This window comes from Labrus bergylta, chromosome 6 (assembly GCF_963930695.1).
Source record: "Labrus bergylta chromosome 6, fLabBer1.1, whole genome shotgun sequence".
NCBI lineage: Eukaryota > Metazoa > Chordata > Actinopteri > Labriformes > Labridae > Labrus > Labrus bergylta.
Window position 1 is genome coordinate 19,779,058 of NC_089200.1, and position 20,966 is coordinate 19,800,023.

The following is a 20,966-nucleotide window of genomic DNA, read 5'->3' on the forward strand; positions in this document are numbered from 1 at the left end:
CTTTACCGCTGTTTCTGCTTGTGTTGAGTCATTAAAGACGCCATCTCTATATTTTTCATCTCATTATTGCGCAGAATGATGTCATTCTTGCTCCACACATTTTCTGATCATCTTTCCCCCCTGTAGCAAAGATCAAAATGACTCAGGTTATTGATTCGCTGTAGGCGCAGATTTAAGCAGCAGGGGTCAGCCATGTTCACTTTTAGTCTTAGCATCTATGACACCTTCATCACATGCTGTTATCCAGTAACTATCCGACTGGGTTTCTGTAAAGTTATTTATCCTAAAAATCCTTTTTATTAACTGCAAATGGCTCTACAGAATTACCTACATCAAAACATGACAATGTTTTTCCATGTTACACTGGGACAGAACAACACAAAGCCCTGTGAGTATCCAGCCTAACAAGCATTAGAATTGTAGTGTGACAACCACTTACTAAATCCATGCATATGTAAACACTTAAGAAATACACAACTTACACACATTCATAACTAAGAGACAACATATTCACGAGGCCTATCATTTAATAACATAGTGTGAGGCTCCTCCTCCTAACTCCATACAGACTTCCACAATGGTTTACCAGACCTCTCACAACCTCTCAGTCTTGTGACTCCAAAAGAGTCTGGCGGCGTGTCCATAGGGAGTCGCTGTCACAGGCTGCAGTCTGAAGGCGTGACACAGCAGACCGCCACTGAATGAACCCTGATGTGTGCCACACAGAAAGTCTGCTGTCCGCCTAAAATGTTATGGTAGCAAGACAAGGCCCGAGCTATGATGAGTAGATCAAATATGCCAAGTATATATATAATAGAACCAGCCATCTTTAGCATGGTTAGATGTTTTAGTTAAAATCACATATACTGCATACTTCAAGGCTAGAAAGCTTAGAGGTGTGCCCAAAAGATAGACTAAATATCAAAAGAGATTTTTAGTAAGTTTGAAATAATACAAACTAGGGATGGGAATCGTAGGATAACTCATGATACAATACGATTTGATATGGTACATTACTTTACTGTATACTATAATATCGTATCTTAATATGATGTGACAATAAACCAAAAAAAGACACAAACAAAAATCAGTTTGAACAAACAAATGGATCAGCACATTTATTTGTGAGAATTAGAAATTAATCTTTTTAAAAAATCTGAGATTATAAAAACACAATTCAAAGATTATCTTAATACACATATTTCCCTTTATGGGTGACATTTATAAAGTCTATATTGAATATAATTGAATGAATTTTCACTTAAAAGAAGTCTGCATCCTATTTGAAAGTGTTCTGTGCTCCCTTGTAACAATTTGGGTGTATTATCCAAACACCTTTTTTATTGGAGTGTCAGTAACTTGTGTTCATCAAACAGTGATCAATGCCTCCTCTGTCTCTCTGTCTGTGTTATCCTCACTCTGATTGAATCAGTTTAAAGGTCCAACCTTTCCCAAAACAGCCTTTTATTTCCCAATTGGAACAGTTGACATTTAACAAACCAGAACAATAAAATCAACTAGGAAGTTAGAGATTTAACTCCTTTTTTCAAGTAGTTCACTGTGATCGTTTCTATGAATGTTATTTTCTATGACTAACCAAACAGGGCTTGGAGACTTAAATTGAGTAAATTATATTTAGTAGTGTTTGTAAATACAACAGGTTTATAATACTGCCTTTTTGTGAAAGTGTATGCCACCTTTTGTGAAGCAATGTGTGATTCACACACATCACACAATGAAGTCTTAATAAAAACGATTAACACATTAAAATACTCTTATCTGGTGTGTCTTCAGTACGAGGAGTAGTGACTCAGTAAAATGTTGTCACTCAAAAAATTTCCCATTAAAAAAGTATCAAATCAAGAACACATAGCCTTGAGAGGCAGTTCCAGATTATCTCAGATTTAAAGTATAACATTGCCAAAAGATTATTTAGCAATGATTTTTGCACTAAGTGTTCAGTTCAGATTGATCTCGCTCAGGAAAGATACTTTGAAATTTGTGTGCGATGGACAGAGCGTCTGCAGGAGGACATGGCTTCACAGGTAGACGAGGAGGACCCAGAGACAAGCCTGACAGCTGGATCATCAGCTGCTTGTTCACTCCCAGATCGAAACCTGCAAATGACAAATTCACCTTATTTACAAGACGGCCACTTCGCCCTTGACATCCTACTCAGAGTGGGAAGCTGTACCAGCTAAGTGTAACAGGTTGATATAGAAAGCTTAAGAAACTCACCAAACATAGGCATATCGCTATGTTCTAAGTTGTAGCCTGAGTCCTATAAACGTAGAGAATTATAGGCTACACATTATCTTTAGACTGCGTGTCAATTGAATATCTGGTGAATATCTGACCATATGTCATGTAAAATAACAAACATATTGAAGTCTTAGCTAAGGTCTGAGTTAGCATTGGATAACAGCTAATTTGCATTCTGCCCCGGCCACCTAATTTAACTGTTGACTAGAAAGTGGATGAATGTCAATATTACTTTTGGAATGGGTTGTACAACAAGACAAGAAGGGTGTAAATTCCTTTGTAACGGTTAGCAAGGAAGAGGTAAAATGCTTACCAACGCTGTTACCTGATGATAGCTTAAGAGCTAAAATAACTTTACAGTGGCTAATGGGTAATTCAACATGTTTGTTTACTTTTGAAATATAGCCCCATGACACGTTCCCCTGACACCTCACTCAGAGTGGGAGCTGGATTTCCTTTACAATGCTATACAGCTGTGATCCATTGTTAAAGGAATCATGCTAATTATTAATATCGCTGCATTATTACATTAATTTAATTGTTATAGCAAATGAAATACATTAAAAAGAGAATTGCTGGATGGACATCTGGCCATATTTCAAGTAAAAAAAACCCTGCAATGATAGGAAAGGCATACATGTACAGTATGTGTAATGGTAAGAAAGGAAGTGGTAAAATGCCACCATGGTGTTTGCTGGTGATTGCCACTCAGCTACCCTTAACATTAACTGTGGTCCAATGGGACCTTGTGGGTTATTAAAAATATCTTTGTGGTTGGAAATATAGCCCAGTGTCTCTTCAGAATCCAATAAAGAAGTAATGAAATAATTGCTTTTGTCAGATATCCTTAATTTATACGGTAGTAAATGATTATATCTGCATTAGAGACTCCTACCCTGAGTGTGATGTCAGAGAAATATGGCCACTGTGTGTCAACGATAGAGAAAAGACTGGTATAATAGAAGAGCATCGATAAATCTACATAGTTGGGTAGAATAAATCACAACACAGCAATTACTTACCAAATTTACTGGCATATTTCAGAAGATCCTGCAGCTTGAACTGCTCGTGGAAATCATACAAAGATGTCAGTCAACAAAATTGTCAGAAAATATCAAAGCTTGGAAATTAGAAAGTAGAAAAACAGCACCTGTATTGTCCTTGCTTCTACAAGATCACCTTTCTCAAATGCAGATACAAGCTTGTTGATATGAGATCCTAGGTAGTTATAAGTGCTGAAATAAAAAAAAAAGGAATTTAACTGTTGAGGACAGAGAATGAAAAGAGAAAAAGGATCACACACTGACCTGCCAACTGCTCCCTGAGCTCCCATCACCAGGGCTGATAGCAGTTGCTGTGAAAAAAAGACAGAGCGCTGTTTAAGGTTTTCAAGCGGGGTCACACAACATCATTTTGCAAATAAGCACAAATTTAATGGACCAAAGCAGATCGAGAGGACGAAAATGCTGACCTCATCCACGCCGTAAAATATTGTCCAGTTAGGCGGACTGTAGCTAACACAAAGGCCGAAGTCCATCAGGTCAGTCCCGCTGAACTTCACACCTCTGAAGGAGGGGATGACATTCTGAATATCTTCCAACAGATCTCTCACAGGCACTGTCAAAAAAAAAAAAACCCACAACATCTCAGACAGGATAATATGGTCTGGTATTTTACATTAATAAACTCTCGCTGTTTATCGATCAATGTATGTTAAATGACACTAACCATTTACACCAGTGAGACTTGGGATGTGATAATAATAGAAAGGCAGAGTTGGGGCAGCTGAAGCCACTTCCTTCAGGAACATCCTCAACACATCTGAGGCAGGATGAGAGAGAGAGAGAAATGTATAGTTTAAGAATTTACGTTTGGTTTTGCTTAATAATCAAGCTTGACATGTACAATTCTGACGATGTTGTTATTTTTTATGTGCATGAACGTTTTACAAAAATTGTATTGCATGCATCCCACTGAAACCATCACGTGCCTGCATTGCTGGGCTTGAAGAAGAAGGGGGCCATGGCTGCAATTGCATCAGCCTTAATTTCTGCTGCATGACTAGCCTGAATAGGGAAATGAACATTGGGAGAAGGACAATGAAAACTAAGTATCTCTTCTTTTTTGAAAATGGCAGGCACATAATAGCGGCTTGTGAGTCAAACCTGTGACCAGTGCAATGAGGACGTTAGCCTCTGTTCAAGAAGTGCCTGCTCCACCATCTGAGCTCAGCCAGCATCCAAAACTAAGTATCTCTAAAGCTCATTAACTAACAAATTATCAATCTCTGTTGAGCCATAATAATGCTATGCCTTAAAACCCTATGAAGTCATAGATTTTCATGCTGAATGTTCAATTGACTGTATACCACATGAAAGCAGCAACTCACCAGTTCTTGGGAATCTTTAAGACTCAAGCAGCCAACATTCACAATCACATGTTCCATTCTGTAGTGACCAAAACATAAATACATTTGACAAGTTGTCATCTATTCCCTCTGCATTGGAGAAATAAATGATAAATCATTTGAAAAATTCAGGCAAAAAGACAGTGTCATGACTCACTTTCCCTTTGCTTTACTACACCACTCCTCTGCCAGTTTCTTCCTCTCTGCAACACTGAGGGCCATGCTCTCTCCGGTGGTGCCATTGACTGAATGCAAGGGAAGTATGTTCTTATTTACAGAGTAATTTAATAATTAAATAATTTAAGAAATAATTAAAGCATATCTGAAGGCAAGAAAAGAAAACAAAAAAGAATGCATTACAGGGCAGTCTAACATACAACATTAAAAAGAAACAATGGAAACAAAGCAAAGTGAAAGCCATAACCAAGCATGGTGTTAAGACATATGTGTATATCTGATACCTTCAGACCCTCAGCCAAGCAAAGGAAAACAAGGTTTTTAAAGAAATATAAAACCTGGGGCCTATTTAAAGACTACAATTTTGGGTAATAAGGGGTAACGCAAACAATTATCATGAGATGAGAAAAGACATAAAACACACAAAGAGGAAGAACTAGCATGAACATCCTCTTGTTGTGCAAGTACACACACACACACACACACACACACACACACACACACACACACACACACACACACACACACACACACACACACACACACACACACACACACACACACACACACACACACACACACACACACACACACACACACACACACACACACACACACACACACACACACACACACACACACACACACACACACACACACACACTGTCAATAGAGACAAGAATGTATACGTAGCTCAGCACAAACTTGAATGATTCATTGGTTGGGAGAGAAGTGTAAATGGCGCAGTCATCACTTTTGACACAAAGAAAACACTGATTAGCCTTGATGAATGCAAAGAAAAGGGCAGCCTTCATATCACTTTGCCTTATCTAAGCTGAGTTTCTTTTTGAAGTTGTTAATATAAAAAGTGAAACAAAAAAGGATTTAGAAAGAAGAATGTATTTCTTATAAGCAGAAAGTTTAGTTATGAGTGAGAGGTAATTTGAGTTGCATTATGGAGAAATGTTTATTCGAGTGGATCCCGGTTTAGTTTCTAACTAGTAAAAGACAACATACTTAAAGCAACAATGTGCAACTATTTCTACCTTTAAAAATATCCCATAAAATCGTTTTTAAGCTCTAAGACTGAATCGGGAAAATGTCTTTCAACTTAACATTGTATTGGATTCATGTGTATTTTTTTTTTAAGAGAACCAAAGGAAGAAATGATTTGATTGATAAGTCAATTGAAAGACAAAGAGGCCAAACCTTTGGTCCAAGGTTTTAAAAATGAATTGAACTTTTATTTAAATTTGAATTTGTTGAATTTTTGTTGGTTGGACTGAAGTAGACTTTTAAAGATGCCACTTTAGGCTCTGGTACCATGTTACAGACAATTTCAGCTATTTAAAAAATAAAAAAATAAAAACTAATTACAGATGTAAAAATGTATAACCTGTTGCAGGACTTGATGAAGTGTCCTTATTTTGTATCTTATCAAGATCAATACACTTTAGACACAACTCAAATAAAAACTGCTGATGTAGGCTATGGATTTAGGACAAAGTGATAAATGTTTACAATGCATTTATTTAAAAGAAATAATTTAAAAAAATGGCTGTTGTGACTGTTGTGCTGTTGTTTTAAATGGAAGGTTTTGCACTGTGCATGCTTTTTAGGTAATAAATGATACACTGGGTTTGGTTTTGGGGGTTGATAGGGAAACAATACTATTGGGATTATCATTTTAAAAAATCTCAAATGAAAGCTGGTATTTTTATGAAGTTCTTTAAATAAATGGACAATTCCATTAGTTTTCATTTTCTTGGAAATGACACTCAAGCGCAATACAAAATCAATGAATGTGTGAATTGCACACTATGCAGCTCTTCAGAGATTAATTATAACAGAAAAAAAAAAGGTCACATAAGCTTACCAAATATGTTACGTACACCTTGCTTCTGTGTCAAGTAGTCAATATAAGGTCCAATTTCTGATAGGATGATTTCACTGTTTTGGGAAATGTTTAAAAAATACAGGCAATGTTTTGCACACAAAAAAAAAAAAATGAATGATGTCATAGTTGATGTATACTACAGAGATTGGAAAGAAGGCCCATTATGGCCACATTTTATAATTTACACTTTTAAACTTTGTACAGAGGAACCGAATGTTTCATCTTACACAGTAGACACATTAATGCTGTCATGATAGAAAAACAGGCAGAACAAGGAAGTGGCTTAAAAAATGCTTACCCCTGTGTAGTTAGTGGAGTAAATGTGGCTGCAACAAGTCCTGTAGGCTTTTTAGCAGCAGACATGACTGCCTTGAAATCTAAAAAAAAAAATTCGGGCATGTCATATGAAATAAATAAAAGAGAGAAAAGGAAGGTGAGAGACAGTAAATAACATACAAGTTAGGCTACAAATACATGGCACGCGTAAGACAATGTTTTCGTAAAAAGTTTAAATCTGAAATGTTGCATGATGCACCGACACGAAAGACTATTTAATAAAAATAATCAAGACATTTATCGATCCATGTCGGCCTATATAAGAGGGAATAAAACACATCCTTGAACATTTTAGTAGTAATTATTAAATTTCAAGCCTACCTGTTACGGACCGGTGCTGTTAATAGTACTCTCTGCAGACTACAATTATCTCTAAAGGCAAACTTGTCGTCTCAGATACCGGTTTGGGGTTTAATAATGTAGCTGTCACGTGAAATCTCGGCGTCAAGTGATGCCGCAAAGTTATCTGGGACATGTAGTTAACAAATAAAGAAATAAGAATATAATAAAAAAAAAAAGCAAGCTTAAAATTAACGTTGTGCATGAATTAAAAAAAAACAGATACATGCTCATGTATCGACTGTATGTAATGTGGTTCTGAGAACATATACAGAGGTTAAGATTTGCTTTTATTTACTAAATATTAACGGTGCGTTCACAACGTGTCGTAAACAGCTTTTATACAAGAACAGCAATAATAATTGCAGGAGCCCCTGTTAGCAGCAAGGATACATTTGGAGCTTATTTAAATTTTAAAATCAACACAAATATTATATTATCAGAAATAACATGCAGCTACTTCTTAAGAATTAACTAAAGAAGCGTTTAGCGAACTTTTTCCGAGCCTACTGGAAGACATCATAAATGACATCATAAGATAGTTGGTATTTTTTCCCTCGTAGTAGACTTATAGGTGATTGCTTCGGCTGCATTGCAACCTATATACAGCTATTAAGCGACTTCTTATGAGTAGGTTCGTGTTATATTTTCTTACCAGACCAATATAGGTCTGCAAATCCTTAAAAACAGAAAATATTTTTTCAGCCTGCCTACGAGGGAACAGATTGCAACCTGAGAGGTAAACTCAGGGCAAAAATAACACACACAATGACACAGGAAGCGGATGTGTTGACGTTTTCGTCGCAACGGTATCCGTTGGGAAGGCAGGCTAGCTCGGCGAAAGTGTATTGCTTACGGTGAGATTATCCAATTTATGCCGCAAAGGACAAAAAATATAGTCTGTTTAGGCCCGCTGCCCTTAAATGGAGGCGTTTTCTGTTAATTTGCCATGTGTTTTGGTTTGTCCGTCGTCGTCAGCCGGTCTATTTAGCACAGGAGGCTAAGTGGCTAATTAAAGCCTGTAAAGTGGAAGAGGCTTCTTCTTGGTCGAGCTGAGAAATAGAGCTGTCATGATGAGGAAATAATTAACTTAATGAATGGTTACAGTAAGCAGGGTGATAACAGGAGCTGGTGTGAACTTGAACTTTTCTCTTGAATGTGCTTTGGCGTTAGATTGTGTGGAGTAAATCATTTGAGGAGTGGGATTAGTATCATAAATAATAAGACAACAGGGACTCTTCAATCTGCGTCGCTTTGTTTGCGTTACAGAAACTCTCAAATATGACGACGTGGCTGGAAAACTTCAACGCTGAAAGTCGTAGTTTGTCGATTCATTTATCTCTAACATTATTGTGTTGTTGTACATGTTTAGATATCATTGCTGCAGAGTAACATGTAGTGTCCGTCACACGTGGGGTTAGGTCCGGGTTACAGCTTGGAAAAGTAAACAGGTTACCAAACAGCTTTTTCTGGGACAGGGTTTGGATCAACTTTGAGGTGCAGATGCTGCCTGCTACATCTCTGTAAGTTACACATTGACATATCGTTACTTGAATTAGCAACATTCCTGCAAACGTCGTTTTCGTTTCGACGACTTGACCTTTTTAAAGCTTCTTTTTTTTTGCTCTTTGACTCATAGTTCTGTTTGCTGATACGAATAGTTGGAGATTAAGTTGCATCGACTTTAACTCAGCAATAATGTGTCTATGATGCTCTCCAGTATCAGTTGTTGATGAGGTGGTACATCTGAAAGAAAAGCTATAAGGAGCTTCAAACATGATCTCTGATATAAAGCCTTAATGGAAGTGTGTAGGATCGGATTCTTGGGTGGTTTTGTAAGTTTGAGCTGAGAGCCAAACTGTAGTTGTAGATTTTTGAGATCCTTGCACAGCTGCCGCTATGACAGCTGTACTGTTCATATTGGTGCTGCTTGGAGCATTGTGCAGCCCTGGACATACCATGTCACAGGAGGAAAAAAGCAAGTTGAGGTGAGTAAAGAAAAACACATCTCCAGAGCTTTGAGCGAGACAAACACTTTCCCTCCAGAGAATATGTTCTGAAAGTGTGCATCTATGTTTTCCCTCATCAAAGGAACCAAGTGGTTGAGATGTTTGACCATGCGTATCAGAATTATATGGTAAGTTGTTTATTTTAATACTGCTGTATATTAAAAAAAAACCCTCTTTTTAGTTTGGGCTATTATTTTTTTTAACAGAACCGCTGTGTACTTGACTTGCTTGTGCACACACCTATCGGCTTGATTCTGCTTGCTTTTATGCTCATATTTTAAGTTTATGTGTGTTTTTGCTCCTGTGAAGTACATCTAGTAACTTTCTGTATGAAATGTCCTTCTTCTATTTTCACCGAGTGCTTCACAGGAATGTAAAAAGGTTTTTGCTGCAGCCTGCCCTTGATATACTTATTTGATTCTGGACAATTTAGCAGCTTATTCCTTGTCTTGGGAGAACATTTTGAAATGGTCTGGTTATAGTTGAGTAGGTAAGGTGTAAAAACACTTCTGATTTGCTTTTTTATTATTCTTTTAAAATCACTCGTCAAATGCCTTTAGCAATATGTTTTCATGTTGGATTCCCTGAAATATCAAGCAGAATTTTAAAGATCCAAGGTCTCATCACACTCCTAAGAAGAAAAACAGCATTCAGTGTCAAAACATGTTGTTGAAGTTTGTTTGTATCTTTCAGGACCATGCGTACCCAGCAGACGAGCTGATGCCACTAACATGCAGAGGAAGAGTACGTGGGCTTGAACCTAGTCGAGGTGACGTAGACGATGCTCTGGGAATGTGAGTTGCTCCTTGCGATGTAATGCAATAATGGACCATTGATGACGTGGGTTCAGATATGTTAACGCATTGCTTTGAGAACGTGGCAGGGATGTATGATGTACAATGAGGAATACTTGTAATTCTGTTGAACAAGATGAACTTGATTATCGTGTGGGCAGTCCACACCGTTGGTAAACAGCTTCTGTCTCCCTCTGATAGGTTCTCTCTAACCCTCATAGACACTCTGGATACTCTTGTGGTGAGGATTTTTGTTTGTTGGTTTTGGGGTTTAGTTTCTTTTAAACACATTTGTGAGGTTATTCATATCAGGCTGATTTTTTTTATTTAACATGACATCAGATTGTGAGAAATCTCGGTGGAGAAAGTTTGATGTTTTATAAGCATGGTACAAGGAAAGGTCCCATTACATTCTTGTCTGGATTCTGAACACATTTTTTAGGAACACATAAATTACAAATATCAAAGGCTTTTACAAAATCATTCTAAAGTCAAACTTATGCAACATATTCTGGGTTTTCTTTGGCATTGTGCTTTTCACTGTTTGTAAATTTTGTCTGTCTGCTTGTTTGTTGGTTCATTTCTCTTTTTTACCTGTTCAAATTCAAATTTTAAAATAAAATGAAATCAAACATAAAATGTTCTTTATTTACTCCTGGTTTTAATGCTCATGTTAATTCCAACCGCAGCTTTTGAACAAGACGACAGAGTTTGAGGCTGCTGTGAGGAGGGTGCTGAAGGACGTTAGACTGGACAACGACATTGTTGTGTCGGTCTTCGAAACCAACATTCGAGTCCTTGGGTGAGATTGGACTGCACTATCAATATACTTAAAAATAAACTGTAAATCAGCATTGCCTTGTTTTACGCTGTATGTTCTTTCTGGCAGGCAGAAAACCAAACAGCTGTCTAAAAGACTTTGATGATTGATACTCTGAATTCTGTAGTTCTCAATTCATAATTTTTGTCGTTTGGTTTGTACGGTGTGTGTTCAGAGGCCTTCTGGGAGGGCACTCCATGGCTGTGATGCTGAAGGAGGGAGGACAGAACATGCAGTGGTACCAGGATGAGCTCCTGCACATGGCCAAAGATCTGGGTCTCCGACTTCTGCCAGCCTTCAATACCAGCAGTGGCTTACCTTACCCCAGGGTGAGACACATGTACACAGGCAAAAATACACTATCACCAGTCCCTTGATATCTCAATAGCTATCTGTCCCTTCAAAACAAACCTTCACATGTTATAATTTTGATTGGGAATAATGATGGGGAATAGTAAACCTGTTTCAAATAAATGCTTGATGTGTCTCGTCATGGAAAGTCAAATATTTTTCTGTTTTTTATAAATTTGTTTTTTAGAAATAGAATAAAAATACTCCTCCTGCTCTATCACAAAGATGTGTTATTTTAGTTAAGATTATTGTTGTCTCTGTATCATCATTGTAAAACAATATCTTCTACGTTACCTGAATGTAGGGAAACATCAAGTTTTTAAATAAAGTGTCTACTTGTCATAATACATTTAATCTGTATGTCATAGAAGCAAATCCCCTTGAATAAAATCTTGCTAAAACAAAAGTTATAATAAATATAACGCTAAGAGATACAGTAGTAACATGACATATTATCTGCTCTGATCATGACCACATTCTTTAATTTCCTGCTTCACTGATCACAGTTGTCACATCTTTTGAACGCAGACATTTTCATGTCTGACTAGGTTTCACGCATCATCTCTTGCAATCTAAATGTGTCTCAAACCAGCAGATTGTGTCATTTCATTATTTCTTTTTGCTTGACAGGTGAACTTGAAATATGGTGTCAGGGGTCCTGAAACAAGAACAGGCACAGAAACAGACACCTGCACTGCCTGTGCAGGAACCATCATCCTGGAATTTGCCGCCTTAAGTCGCTTCACCGGTGACCCTGTGTTTGAGGTATCCCATTTTCATCAGATAATAAGATATTTACTTACTTACAAACTGTAGTTCATTACTATTTAGTGGAGCTCTTTTTTTAAACAGATGTCCAAAAAGCTAACATTTGGCTTGAATTATTTGTGATTTTCAACTTATCATATTATAGGTAATAAAAATAGAGAAGCAAAACATTTAAGTTAACCAGCAAAAACAAATATAGCAACAGAATACATTTTTTTGTTAATAAAAGATTGTAACCTTAAAATCTAATCTGAATTCTAAGCTGTTGCTGTATCAAGAGAACAAACTCTAAAATACCATTTCTGTATTTGTATTATTGCACCAAACTGGCTTTACACTTTGTGCTAGCATATCAGTGATCCATTGATCCCATACAGTGACAAATATTATCACCATTGTCAAACATTCAGAAGCCATCTGCTGTTTGAACAGCCACGTAATCAGCACTGAGCAGACACACCCTGCAGGTGTCTCAACTCTGTTTATCAAATCCATGTGACTGTTGTTATTTAACCTTTGTATTTTTAGATCAGGATGGAGACACTAATTCTTTTTTAAAAACACCCTGTTTTTTTTTTTTACATTGAATAATCAGCATTACGTTTAATTTTCTCAAAATATAACTCTGTACCTCTAGTGGTCGTATCACCATAGCATATGAATCATTTTGACCACTAAGACCCTTATGAAGAGTTGATGTATTTGTGACACAAATCCATTGATCTTAAATCACAAATGATTTGTTTTCGTTAAGTGTGCCGATCCTCTGAGTTGTATTTATACATCACTCACAAGTGTATGCAGTTCTTCTGTTTGTCTGTTTGTAAATGTCTTTGTGTGAATCTGATCTAATCTTGTTCATTAGGAATCATCGTTTTTAAGATCGCTCTCTTTGCAACTTTAGTTCCATGTAAGTGTCTCAGTAAGCCAGCATAGACAGTGAGGCAGTATGCACAAAGGAGGAAAATGAAGTTAATAAATGGAAGTCAGTCATCTTTAATTACATTATTTCTACTTATGTATTTCCTAGTTGTTACTATATGAGGCTTAAAATAAGCCAAACACCATCAACTTTATGAAAGGGAAATTGATGTTCTCTTGAGTATTATCGATCAAGCTGTTAAAAATGTGGAAAAACTGCTGTATTCTATATATTATTTATAAAGATATAGTGAGTGGGTCTGCAGCAGTATCGTGAAATATTAAACATTTGTGAGATTTCTTGATATTTTTCCTGTCCTACGGTATAAGAGCCTGGCAGTGGTGGACTGCTGATCAAGCTCAGACTCAGTCACTGTAATCTTTCTCACAGTTGACAGCTACCACATATTGATTTTTCCATTTCTTAATCAATAATGCACCTCTCCTTTTCCTCTCACACACAGGCCCATGCCCGGAGAGCCCTGGACTTTTTGTGGGAGAAGAGACAAAGAAACAGCAACCTTGTGGGCACCACCATCAACATCCACTCTGGAGAGTGGGTGCGCAGGGGTAAGAGACGGGGGAAGGAGAGAGGAGCATGATAGGTGGAAGGGAATGAAATATGAAGAGGGTGGATTTAGGAGGAGGAAAAGCAGGGTGTGATGAGGAGACAAGGAAAGACAAATTGGATTACAATTTTAGCAGTCTGGGTGTCTTTTGTTCTGTTTGTGTAAAAAGCAGATTTTTTGTTTGCCAACTGATTTCTCTGTATTGAAAGAGGGATCTTTGATCGTGTCTTTCTTCAGACAGTGGAGTCGGAGCAGGAATTGACTCATACTATGAATACCTGCTGAAAGCCTACGTCCTCTTGGGAGATGATCAGTTTCTGCAGCGCTTCAACATTGTGAGGACACACACACACACACACACACACACACACACACACACACACACACACACACACACACACACGGGATGAGAGTAATTTGATGCCTCTGTTTCTTAGACACTTGGGCAGCATCTCCAATTGAAAGCAGTTTTGTGCTCTTAATTTTTTAATTTCAGGACTCTGTTAAGTTATCAGTACAGAAGATAATATTGAAATAATTATTTAAAAAGTTTTTAATTATTAGTTTCTTAACCTGTTCTTTGAACCAAAGGGCCACGTTGATTATTTTTCACTTCTGTTTATTTCACAAGCACCTTAAGACTGTTATTGTATCTTCAATCCTTCCACTTGCTTTGTCCCATTTAGCACTATGCATCTATAATGAAATACATAAGCCAGCCTCCACTGCTGCTGGATGTCCACATCCACAAACCTCTCCTCCCTGCTCGCACCTGGATGGACGCTCTGCTTGCCTTCTTCCCAGGACTGCAGGTCAGATTAAATATATGAATTCAACCTGCAATTTAATTATATTTTCTTGTTAATTTTGTCTATAATGTCTATAAAAAAAACATCATGTCCCAGGTTTTGAAGGGAGATATTCGACCTGCGATCGAGACTCATGAGATGTTGTATCAAGTTACGAAGAAACACAACTTCCTCCCAGAGGTGATCTCTCTCTCTCTCTCTCTCTCTCTCTCTCTCTCTCCATCCACCTGTTCAATATATAAACTTTTAGCTTTAACTGATTCACAAAATAATAACTTGTTATGTTTGACAATGGCCTAAAATAACCCATATGGCTTATGTGGTCAACCAGAAATCTTGCCTTTCACGCACTACAATTCCTTATTATTTTTCATCCAACTGTTCTGACTACAATGCTTAGGATGGATGTGCTGACCCGTTCGTCCTTTTCTCCATTTCTCCTCAGGCCTTCACTACTGATTTCAGGGTACACTGGGCGCAGCATCCCCTGAGGCCTGAGTTTGCAGAGAGCACCTATTTCCTTTACAAGGTAATTTTTCAAGGAACTTGACACGACGCAGATGTTTTTATTTTACTGCGACAGACTGGTAAATGTATTTCATCATGCACTCGATTGTGGTTATGTTGATAAGATAGACTTTGATTTCAATTATTTTACATTGACTACAGTCTCAAAGGGCACTAGGACTCCTCTTTTTCAATATTTTAGAAACACCATCTCCATTTCTGCAGTAATGAAGCAGCCGTCAGCATAGTGAGCCCTAATTACAGTCCATAATTATCACATTATAATAATCTGCCTTTGGCATTGTGGTGTCTGGTAAAAATGTAAGAAGGAGCATAATATGATAAAACTCTGTGATCACTTGCCTTAGGAGTTAAATCTTAGTGTCTGACTTTATCTCATTGAAGCCTTCCCAATGTACTGTCCTCTGAAGTGATCTCACTGTCCTCTCTTCTACCCAGGCCACAGGAGACCCGTATTACCTGGAGGCAGGTCGCACCATCCTGGATAACCTCAACCGCTTTGCCCGTGTCCCCTGCGGTTTCGCTGCCATGAAGGACGTACGCACCGGGAGCCACGAAGACAGGTGAGGATCAAAAGACTTTTATTTGTACAGATTGCTGAACCAACTTCAGACATCTTTCAGACATTTTTCACATGTGGGGAATTTGAGCTGCTTTATTCGCTCATTTATTTCAGCGTGTCACAAACAACTTTGATCTGCTCGTCTTCCCTTTCATTCTTTTATCTACACACAAACACACCTGCACTTCTCTTCTCTCAGTGATCAGTGCATTTACAGGAGGGACATACCTCTCTCTTGTGCTTTGTCTCTCTATGTCTCCTTTCCCTCTCTCTCGCTCGGATCACAATTACAGAAGAACAGCTGGCAAATATGCTTGTCTGGCCGTTTATATACCTCGGCCCACCTGAGTATCGTCTATGAGTGGAAAACATTGGCTTATGATGTGACTAAATGTCAGCCTGCTATTATCTCAGGCTTCTGATAAATGAACCACCAGTTAATAGGATCTCTAAATTAGCCCTGTGAAAATCATTTAAGCCCTCTTCTCTCCTGTCAGGATGGATTCATTCTTCCTTGCTGAGATGTTCAAATATCTCTTCCTGCTGTTTGCTGATGCGGAGGACTTAGTGTTTGATGTGGAGGACTACGTCTTCACAACCGAGGCCCACCTGCTACCCCTGTCCCTCTCCACAGCCCCTCACTCATCATCTATTCCCTCAAACAAAACGGTAATGCCATGAACTACTACTATGAAAATTGGCAAATTGATGAACCAATTATACACATTCCAACTCTTAACAAAATCTGCATTCTAAAAGTATGATCATCTGTATCTGATTCTGCAGTCAGAGGAGGAGCTGGATGACTCTAACTTTGATTGGACATGCCCGAACACCCGCCTTCTATTTCCGGACCCCGCCTTCCCTCGTAACCTGAGAGATCCGATCCGAAGTGCTGTGGACAAGAGCTGCCCCCGTCCTGTCCCCAACAGGTATTTATTCATTAAAATTTGACCAGGTTAAAAGTTTATCAGATCAAAAATGTATAACTTCAATGTATTACTTCCCCCTAGGGAGCCCGGTATGGGCCGTCCTCCTCTGAGGGCTCAGGACTTCATGGCAAACAACCCCGAACATCTTGAGCTGCTTAGGAGGATGGGAGTCAGTCTCATTCACCTGAAAGATGGCCGGGTGCAGCTGGTCCAGCACGCTACACAGGTAAACAGTTTAGCAAAAAAAGCATAGAAAACACACATAATCCAATGCTTAAATATATCAGTTTCTTAATAGTATATTAGTTCTTAGCTCTGTTTTTTTTAAATGAAAAGGGGTACAATGTACAATCCTGTTCCTTTTTCTCTCTTCTCCTACTCTTACACCACCACACCTAGGCGGTGAGTGCGGTGGCAGCAGAGGATGGCGTGCGCTTCATGCAAGAGATGATGGAGCTGTCCAGCCAGCAGCAGAAAGAGCAGCTTCCTCCCAGAGCCATTCAGATTGTCTCACATCCGTTCTTTGGCAGGGTTGTGCTGACTGCAGGCCCGGCACAGTTTGGCACAGACCTATCCAAAAGTTCCACCGGGGTGAGTGGATTTGTAGCTGCCAGGTTTCCAGTTTGTTTTTCCTAAGAAAGCCCTTCCTCTCATATAATATGTTTTCTTATTCAAACTGGATAAAATACAAGTGAACAGGACATTAAGGAGTATATGGAAACACTGCACACCCCATATAGCACCAAACATATTCATTAATAGTATTTGTTAACCCATTCTTTATTCATGCGTGCAGGTACGGGGCTTTGTGACTGTGGCTGAACCGTACAGCGGCTGTTCTGAGATCACCAACAAAGAGTATGTTCAGGGCCACATCGCTCTGCTTCAGAGAGGTCAGTGTATGTTTGCGGAGAAGGCCAGAAACATCCAGAAGGCTGGCGCCATCGGAGGCATAGTCATCGGTGAGTGAATGCAACAACGCAACAAGACACAGAAGATGACTACCCAATGAATAAATAAAGGAATTATCTTGTAAACTGCATAGGGTCTTGCACAAGAAACTCTCACTGCATAGTAAAGTAGAACTCAATAATGTCGATAATAATAACATGCATTTATATATGACCTTAGTAGTTGTGAATCATTTAGCATCACATAAACAGGGTGTTCAAATCTATTATCAAGACTACTTGTTTTAATAATAAGCAATCCCCGTCATATTCTGGTACCTGCAATTGACAGACATGTTTCCTTGATTCAGGACTCCATTGATCAGTCCCAAGTCAGTCGATTCATGTGCTGCTTGCTTCAGCTCTTCTATCTCTCACTTTTCTCCTTTTCTTTTTTTTTTCTCCCCTTCTTCTCCTTCCAGACGATAACGAGGGCAGCAGCAGTGACACAGCTCCTCTGTTTCAAATGGCCGGGGATGGCCGCAACACAGAAGACGTCACCTTGCCTATCCTCTTTCTCTTCCACAAGGAGGGCAACATCCTGTTGGAGTCGCTGAAGGAGTACAGGGAGGTGGAGGTGCTGCTGAGCGACAGAGACAGAGGTGTGACAACCTTCCCTCATATACCTCCTAAATTGTTAAAACTCCTGTCTTTGTTCTAATCAGTTTTTTGTATGAGAATGATCTTATCGGTCTTTGGCGCCTGAGCCTCATTATGTGCTCTGCTTCATAAAATAAAGACGAGCTGCAGGGATTCAGGCAGTTTTTGTAGATCATGACTCATTTCGCAGCCACCCACCAGCTGTTATTGTGATGGTGGATGTTGGAGGTTTTCACCCATATCAATATTTCATCTTCATCCTTTCCTCTTTATCCTCATTTGCCAAATCCCTCTGTTCCCTGTGGTGGACTGTAACTATGGCTTTCCTCTCCTCTCTTTCTTGGTATTTCTTCTTTTTTCATCTCCCTCTCAACTTTGGATAAGTAGCAGCCATATTCAAAGGTAAACCTCTTCCAGGCAGCCTGATTGAGGGCAGTAAGTATTCTTTTTCTTCTTTCTTTGCATGTCATTCACATTTTTGAGCCCTGCATTTGTGCGTATCTTTGTTTTTTTTGTCCTTGCAATAATTCTTTCGTCTCTGCATCCCCTTACTCCTGCTCTACTCTCTGACTACAGCATTGTTGTTGTTGTTGTGGTTGTTTAAAAGAAAAGGTTATGGCAGTCTCAGCTCTGTCATTAGTCATCTTTCTCATCATAGCTTGGGACATTACTTTTTTTAGACTGGAGAAAACCAATGGCTAGGTTTCCACCGAATGTCTTTTTACTACATTTACGTCTTTATCTCAGTTGAGTTGGCTAGACTTCATAACAAGTGCCTCGAAACCTGAAAACTGTGAAGCATACAGAGCAGTAGGTCCATGATCGACTTTGTAAAGGCACTTGTCAACAAATTGTTTGATACCAGGCTTGAGACTGTATCCAAAAATGCCAAAAGCCATATTGCTACATTCATTAATTGCTTGTTGTCTTTACGACCTACCACAATGTAGTTCCGTTAACTCTTTAATAAATCGCAAATTTTTCCATAACACCTTCCCACTCTGCAGTTTAGGAAGCAGTTACATTTTAAGAAACTATAACAGAAACCTTTTTTAATCACATCCGTGCAAAATTCACACTTTTGCTTCATGCCAGATTTCTTTTCTCAGTCGACTCTCAGTTTGGTTGTGCAGATATGTGAGAAAGACTTTATCCTGTGGGAAACATGACTCACCATCAGCATCATGCTGCTGTAGTTGACAGCCGCTGAAAGCAGGTCTATTTTTGACTAGAATGGCGACCAGAGGGCATGTTGTACAGATTACTGACTGAGGAGGAGGAGAGGGGTTTGTGCATCTGTGGTTGCACATCTATTTGTATAAAGCTGTTCCGTCACACGCCCCTGCTTTCCTTTCAGGTGTGGTCGTGCCAGAAGCGGAGGAAGGCCGCGAAACTGAGGCAACAACTCCCACCTCTTTTGAACCGGTTAGCCAATCCCAAATGAGCACACTGGAGTTGGAAGAACTGGCTCCGGAGGAGGTCACTCCATCACAGGAGGAAGTCGGCGCTATAGAAGAAGAAACTAGTCCCGCAGAAGAAGTTGCATCACCGGAGGAGGAAGCCAGTCCAACAGAGGAGGAGGAGGCTGATGTGGCTCAGCTCGGCGAGGAGAGAGACTCTGAGGAGGGAGAGGAGCCAGACCGCGACACAGACTCAAGCAGCCAGTCAGTTGACCAACTCCTGGCTGATTGGCAGGAAGACTTGGAGGCATTCAAGCAAATGGAGAAAGATGAACTCTGACAGTCATCTGGTACGATGTGACCTGTGACTGCAGGTTCATACCCACTGTGGGGGGGGGAACTTGATGGAAACACATCTTCACACCAGCCTCGATGTGATGAAGGCTAAGTAGACTGTGGAGGTGTCTTTCACGTGTCAAGAAAGCCCACGTACTGTATCTCTTGACTATAAGGGAGTCCATTTCAGCCTGGTAGATGATGCCTGAGAGCCCAGAGTTCTTACCTCACTTTCTCATACAATTTCTGTTAATCTGTGGTAACAATAACATCAATGGAACGGACCAGACTTTTGAAACAGCTTCTCAGTTTTCACTTTAATCTCACACTGTTGTTCTTTCTATGCATTTCTGTCTCTTTTAACTGAAATCAGTGCTGGTCCAAAATCTACATTCTAACTACTTAATCCATCGACCAATTAATTTTATTCAAATGTGATGATGAGGCATTTACTTTCGTCATGGTCTTGGGCCTAATCATATGTACACATTGATGTGTGATAAGGAATGATTCATGTGGGGGGGGGGGGGGAAATGGCAGAGTTTTTTTAATGGCTTTATAGAGGACAGACTCAACACCAAACTCTCTCTGGAGGATATATGAAGTCATATATCAATGTAAATATGTATTTGTCAAGATATATTGACTGAAACATAAAGTGCTGCATTGCTCAGGTTCTGGTTCATCCCACAGACTACAACTTCTGGACCACAACGGGTGGAGCAGACACACCCTCAGCAGCACTGTGAGATAGATCACACATCTGCAGACAGCCACAGGAGGGCGCTGTATGATCTGTCTGTCATGCTGTAGCTGTCGACCGATTGGAAGTGTGGAGAACTAAGCCAATAAGTTCACAAAAAATTAAAATAAAACTTGAGGGAAGACTTGTGTGATTCTTTGACATTATGGGATGCTACTTGAACACTGAATGTGGGATTTTGATGTTGGGGGGGAAAAAAAATGTCATGGAGGAGATCATTAAATTCCCATATTTTAATTTCCTGTGATTTAAGCATGATTGATTTATTCGACTTGTCGTATTGGAAAATGAAACTACCACCTTTTTCCCTCAGAATAATTAGAACCGAGCATGTTTCAAGGGAGATGGTAACAGCAAGAAAACAGAATAGGCCTCTTTAAAAAAATGTCAGGTGAGAATTACTTTTCCCTGTAACAGACATGCTTGGAAAAACAGC

General features: G+C 39.1%; 2 protein-coding genes across 4 annotated transcripts; one reads left to right on the forward strand and one right to left on the reverse strand.

Annotated features, from left to right (window-relative positions):
* Positions 1–1,087: 1,087 nt before the first annotated feature.
* Positions 1,088–7,559, reverse strand: npl (N-acetylneuraminate pyruvate lyase (dihydrodipicolinate synthase)). Of its 3 annotated transcripts, XM_065955943.1 has the most exons (13): positions 7,401–7,559; positions 7,042–7,120; positions 6,723–6,796; positions 5,552–5,599; positions 4,827–4,914; positions 4,652–4,709; positions 4,253–4,328; positions 3,991–4,083; positions 3,734–3,879; positions 3,570–3,616; positions 3,413–3,497; positions 3,285–3,324; positions 1,088–2,117 (listed from the first exon to the last, which is right to left on the reverse strand). In XM_065955943.1, the coding sequence occupies exons 2-13, from the start codon at positions 7,104–7,106 to the stop codon at positions 1,951–1,953; spliced, it is 987 nt and encodes a 328-aa protein (XP_065812015.1). In that variant the 5' UTR covers positions 7,107–7,120; positions 7,401–7,559; the 3' UTR covers positions 1,088–1,950. The 3 variants fall into 3 exon arrangements, with proteins under 3 accessions (XP_065812015.1, XP_020487844.1, XP_065812016.1); XM_020632188.3 differs by lacking the exon at positions 5,552–5,599; XM_065955944.1 differs by lacking the exons at positions 5,552–5,599; positions 6,723–6,796; positions 7,401–7,559 and having other exon boundaries at positions 7,042–7,100.
* Positions 7,560–8,197: 638 nt separating this feature from the next.
* On the forward strand, positions 8,198–20,654 carry edem3 (ER degradation enhancer, mannosidase alpha-like 3). Its single transcript, XM_020632115.2, has 20 exons — positions 8,198–9,406; positions 9,510–9,555; positions 10,121–10,221; positions 10,423–10,462; positions 10,911–11,023; positions 11,217–11,370; positions 12,023–12,157; positions 13,546–13,651; positions 13,888–13,985; positions 14,337–14,462; positions 14,556–14,639; positions 14,905–14,988; positions 15,426–15,550; positions 16,047–16,218; positions 16,336–16,481; positions 16,563–16,707; positions 16,881–17,072; positions 17,278–17,443; positions 17,854–18,033; positions 19,389–20,654. Exons 1-20 carry the CDS (start codon positions 9,318–9,320, stop codon positions 19,769–19,771), a joined length of 2,685 nt encoding a protein of 894 aa, XP_020487771.2. The 5' UTR covers positions 8,198–9,317; the 3' UTR covers positions 19,772–20,654.
* The last annotated feature ends 312 nt before the right edge of the window (positions 20,655–20,966 follow it).